This window comes from Sinocyclocheilus rhinocerous, unplaced genomic scaffold (genome assembly GCF_001515625.1).
Source record: "Sinocyclocheilus rhinocerous isolate Xijiao unplaced genomic scaffold, SAMN03320098_v1.1 scaffold2572, whole genome shotgun sequence".
Lineage (NCBI taxonomy): Eukaryota > Metazoa > Chordata > Actinopteri > Cypriniformes > Cyprinidae > Sinocyclocheilus > Sinocyclocheilus rhinocerous.
Window position 1 is genome coordinate 159,733 of NW_015633224.1, and position 5,826 is coordinate 165,558.

A 5,826-nucleotide genomic window follows, 5' to 3' on the forward strand; every position below is an offset into this window, starting at 1 on the left:
AGATGATGTGCCTAAAACTCACCTCAGGAAAACTCTCAGTATTACTGGCCATTGGTTCAGTTTGAAGCAATACAAAGACAGCACAGCTCAGGTTTATTAAAATTTAAAGTTTAGATTTTTTTTTGTAAGTATTTTGATTCCTTTGTAACTGCATTTCCGAGCTGAACTGCAAATAATTTGTTCATATGCAAGTGAGCTGCCTAGACTGCATAGTCCTATAGATACTTATATTGACTATTGATAAAATTGTACTGTATATATTTAATCTATTATTTGTGTGCTAAGCATTTTCCTTTTATTGGGGCATTGTGCCATTAGCTTAGCGATATGCTAACACCAAAACATAGAGCACTTCAAAAACAAGGTTAGTGTGTCTAAGTCTTAGTGTGTACTAGAAGCACACTGTCATGTTCTATCACAAGACTAGACTCTCACTCTGCCCCTCCTGTTCCGGCGGTCACCATGGCGGCGCGTTGAGCGGAAGGAGTCTGCAAACACTGCTTTTGACAGCTGATGCTATCCAGACAAGCATGATTCACAGTATTTTTATTATTTTTGCTTGACCTGCCCTTGAGCGCCATACCAGCATAACCGTTTTCTGATCGCAATCTCAGGCGAGAGTAGAGGAAACAGTGGAGATATGTAAATTTGCCGAGACTTAATGAAAAAATACTGTGCCCGGTGATGTTGAAGAAATGATCCATCAGTGTCACAGTATATGGGCTATTAGGAATTTTTACAACTCTGTCCTGCATGGCGTCTTTCACTTTTACTAGACTGCTCTGATGAGTCACACAGTATACATTATTAAAGTCATTTGTTTTGTCTTTTGTGGTACTCTCCGGTTCTCTTTAATTACTATGTAAATACTGTGCTTTATTGTATTACGATTGGTTTATCTATGTCTATGTTTATCTTTGTCCTTTGCACTGCACTGTACTGAGCACAATTATCACCAACCCTGTCGTGAGGCAATAAAGAAGATGGATTCATATGTTGATGTGAAAATGGTTTATTGAATTTGTAAATACCATTTTAGGGGCATGTAATAAATGGCCTATATAATGGCTCTGTTCCAAAACCTAGTGAGTTGCCTCGCTACCTGCTGACTATATAGGCAACTACCTTCTGCATCCTAACTGGAATGGACCCTCATATGTGACTACTATCTTCATAGGGAAATTTGTGTGCTCTACTTTTGATTCAAAGTTCTTTGTAAATTAAATTGGAACTAAATTTGGTTGATTATCAGTGTTTCTCCCTTGTCATCCACCACCATTTATTTTTTTCACAGAGGTTGTTGCAATGCATTCTGAAGGATGCATGTAAAGCTAACTTACAATATAGCCAAAAATCTTAGTAATAAGATACCTCTTAGATGGCATCATTTTTCCTCCCACCGTTTGGAACAAGCTTTGTGCCGGGCAGCTTCTATGATGCCATAAAATGAGGAGGAAGATATAGAGATTTTAGAATGGAGTGGGGTGTGTCTTTAGAATGGCAAACCATGCAGATCCCACTGGGCAAATGCCATTTTAACTGCCATGTTTGCAAAGCAGCAAAATCCAGTTGTCTGTCATCATGTTAAGAAAATAGCAGAAAATTGGGATATAGTGTGGTCGGAGAAGGACATTAGAATTAGAGAAGGGAATTAACGGCTACCTGTCCATACATATGTTATTCAGTATACTCCACTGTCTTTTTCAGAACGGCAGCTGTGCAGCTCCATGGCCAACTCCAGCATCCTCCCGTCCACCGTGACGGGCATCAGTAAGGAACTAGCCAACCTGCGGCACCTCATCCAGTTCCCAGAGGAGATCGCCACCATCCTGACAGAACAGGAGCAGCAGCTGTACCGCCGCGTCTTCCCCCTCGACTACCTCAGCTTTCTCACCCGAGACCTGGGAAGCCCAGAGTGCAACAAACGCCACCCGCACCTGAAAGCCTCCTTGTCCGCCCCCATCATGCCCACTCAGAATGACCACCACAACACAGTAGAAGACCTCGTCACAAGATTCAACGAGGTGAGCATTCATTAATAGTGCAGATTCATAACAAAGTGAATGTAAGGGGGTAGCTCTGGAAGAAAAATTGTGTTGGACACGGAAGGACATTTGTCTTCGTCGCAGCAAAGGCTTGTCACAGGTGTCTGTTCTATTGCCTGTTTTACTTGGATCTTTTCTCATTCCCAGCAAGTACCTACTTATCCAAACAGATGTGAGTTTATTGCAGTTGTCTTAAATATTTGATACGAAGAGTGCCAGGGGAAAATTGTGTTTCTCCTTTTGAATGGGCCTTAAAGAAAGTGGAATGATGTCATCTTTAAGGTGCACGCTTGCCTTTAGATCAGCTGGTTTTGATTTTAATAAAACTAAATGGGGATAAAATGCATACTTGCCATTGTTGGCTGAACTCTTTAAGACTTAAAACATGAAAACTTCAAATATTGAATCATCAAAGCTGGTTATGTTTCACGTAAAAGCAAGAATCTAGACAGGTTATGACTGGGAATAACATGAAATAAAGATTTGCAGATGCTTACATCCCAGACAGTCAGTGCTAGTTATGTAAGACTCACAACTCAGAAAGGTGACCTTCACGTTGTGGAAATCAGTCTTATATCTTGTCAAGTAGCGTAATGCTCTAAGGAATAATCTTTCATCGTTGAATGCAGTTCCTTGAAAGTTCGTGCTTAACTTTCCATCGCCTAGTCGATTAGAAGAAACATTGAAGGTTTCCTGGTTGAAAGGAGCTTTCTAGATAATAGGCTTCGATGTGATGTAACACTATCATAGCATAAAGTGAATAGATCACATAACACCCCTCCCAGCGTTAATCCTAGTGTCCTTTGCGAACAAGTCACGGATTCCTCCTTTAGATGGATTTGGTTTGCTCTTTTACCCTAATGCTTCCTGTGGACTCATTCGTGCCCCAGCAATATGTTGTGTTATTTTGGTTATGCTGTAACCCACATAATACATCCCTGAAGTGTTGCCACTGGGTGTCCATGCATAGCCTAGGGTTTGTGGTCTGTTGTCTTTGTTGCGATCAGTTGTTTGTGGTCTTATTCAGACAGTTGACCGGCGGTCGCCTTTGAAGCCCCTTCCAGGGTGCAGTGTCTCTGGCAACTCTTACGTAAGGTTTTAATGTGTCATATCTGCTGTCCGTTCACTGCTGGCTGGCTGGCCTGTGCAGTAACTCAAGAGCAGCAGTCTGACTGGTGGAATCCTGGCATAATGGCATGAGCTCCAGTGTACCGGTCTCCTCGTATTAAACGTCCCTGACCATCCGGGCCCTGGCAGAACTGTTTATGTGACTGACGGAATTTCTGTGAAGTGTTTTTAGCTACAACACGCCATTGCATAAATATTTGTGCTCAAACTGATTGCTGTTATGAGCGCTCAGGACTCGAGACGGTCGGATTCTGTGACATGGTGTTTAAAGAAAATGTGAGTGGTGATTTGACCGTACAAAGGCTCGACACCACAATACTGGGGTATTCTGGGTGGTTGCCAGGGTGTTGCAATTGCAGTTATACACTGTTAAAAAAAAAAAAAAACGGAAAATGTTCTGGTAAGATATTATCCATAATTTTATGGACATATACGTTTCTGTAAATGCAATGCAGTGCAAAATTCAAAAAACAGGTAAAACACCTGTAAAAATAAATCTATACGGAAAATTCCTTTCTATTAATAAAATACTTTTTTTTTTAAGAGTGTACAGTGTTTTGTGTGGTATGCAGTTGATAGGATGTCCTGGGTGGGTGCCAGTGTATTGCTATGCATGTACTGTTTTTAGCATGCCTCTGTGCTATTGCTAAGGTATTCTAAATGATCTTCAGCATGCTACTATGCGGTAACGTGGTTGACACTGCATTGCTGTGCAGTTGCTAAGGTATTCTGAGTGGTTTTTTAGCATGTTACAATGCAATTGCTAATTGGTCAGGATGTACAAAGAGTGTACAGTGTTTTGTGAGGTATGCAGTTGATAGGATGTCCTGGGTGGGTGCCAGTGTATTGCTATGCATTTACTGTTTTTAGCATGCCTCTGTGCTATTGCTAAGGTATTCTAAATGATCTTCAGCATGCTACTATGCGGTAACGTGGTTGACACTGCATTGCTGTGCAGTTGCTAAGGTATTCTGAGTGGTTTTTTAGCATGTTACAATGCAATTGCTAATTGGTCAGGATGTACAAATAGAGCAATGCTTTGATAGCACCCACACAGTATTACACTTTTCAAAGGGAAACAACCCACACATGACTTATTTCTCTACATGAGAAAGTAACATTGGAGATGTTATTTTTTTTCTTAGTTTCTGTTTTAAAGCAAAAGTTCATAATTTTCTTGCCCTCATGTTGTTCTAAACCTTTACAAAAGGTTATACTAGTGATCGACCGATATTGATATTTTATAACCGATACCGATACAAATTATTTGCATGTTTATGTGTCCGATAACCGATATGCAGAACCGATATTTATTTACTGTTATAAAGTAAATAAATGACTGAGTGAAGTAAGAACATACTTCACTTTGGTTTTTCCTCTTTTCAGTCGATAACCGATATGCAGAACAAATATTTATTTACTGTTATAAAGTAAATAAATGACTGAGTGAAGTAAGAACATACTTCACTTTCGTTTTTCCTCTTTTCAGTCATCATTTTTTTTTTTAATGTTGAACATTAGCAGTCTTTCATGTTAAATGTAATCTTTATATTACAACAAAAACATTTTATTTATAAAAAGCATCAACAGCAACAACACTAATATTAACAATAAGCAAAATAAATGTAGAATGTCTAATGTTTTCAAATGGAGAAAATAAATAAAGGACAGGAGTCATATCAACTTCATTTTAAACTACAGTTTTAGTAGGTTTATAAGCTGTTTAATAGGCTAAAGAGTGAAGAATAATTCACTGGATAATGTTAATTCACTGAATAATATTCTCTGGAATATTGGAATATAACAAACAAATTAATTTCCATAGAGTTGTATTTATTTAGATGTTTATTAGCGAAATAATGATTATATAGTAAATGTTAATACAATTTAGGGTGTTTTAAACAAGTGAATCTTGTTAAAAGTTACATGCGGTGACCGTGCTGGAGCATTTCCTGAGCATCAACCGCATCAACCCGCTGAGTGAACCGCAATATGAAAGCGGCTTCACGAGACTAATGATGAGCGAATATACAACAGAGAGAGAATTCAATTCAGCGCTTTTATTTCCAACATGCGCTCATTCATGGCTGTATTATTTAACTCATGCAAAGTTACGTCTTTATTGGGAGAGGATCTTGACAGATTATCTACGTGACTCAGACTTCACAAGACTAATGATGAGCATAGACAACAGAGAGAATTAAATTTAGCGTTTTTATTTCCAACATGCGCTCATTCATGGCTGTATGGGCGGAAATAATGAGATATTTGAATTATTTATTAATAAATTAGTGTTTTCTGAGTCCGTGTCGCAAAGATGAAGACGACGATCCTGATCCTGAGAAATGCATCTTTACGGATTGTATAAGATCCGTAAAAAGAGTTTTTGTTTTTGATTAGAATTTAGTTTTAAAGCAGTAATTTAAAGCTTTCTATAGATATATTTTAGCAAGTTTTTGAGGCAAGTATTCGCTGAGTTTCGGTTCATCATTGTGAAGCGCTCCTGGCCGAAATTGCAGAAAGCACATCCTGTATGTATCCTTTATTTTATAAAAGCACAACGCTTTGTTGATATTGTATGTGCACACAAATAAAAGTAGACCCTTTACAGTTCCGAGTGATGTATTACTCTTACCTTTATGAGCAAAAATGA

The 5,826-nt window shown here is 38.7% G+C and overlaps 1 protein-coding gene across 2 annotated transcripts in view; it reads left to right on the forward strand.

The window, feature by feature from the left end:
• Positions 1-5,826, forward strand: part of plce1 (phospholipase C, epsilon 1) — an 87,954-nt gene that overhangs the window by 50,802 nt on the left and 31,326 nt on the right. The window contains exon 2 of one of the 2 annotated variants that reach the window (XM_016557417.1): positions 1,708-2,024. The exons of the other annotated variant lie outside the window; for it this stretch is intronic. Within the exon in view, the coding sequence (XP_016412903.1) occupies positions 1,708-2,024 (317 nt within the window). The remainder of the gene's footprint in view (positions 1-1,707; positions 2,025-5,826) is intronic. 2 annotated transcript variants of the gene reach the window in all.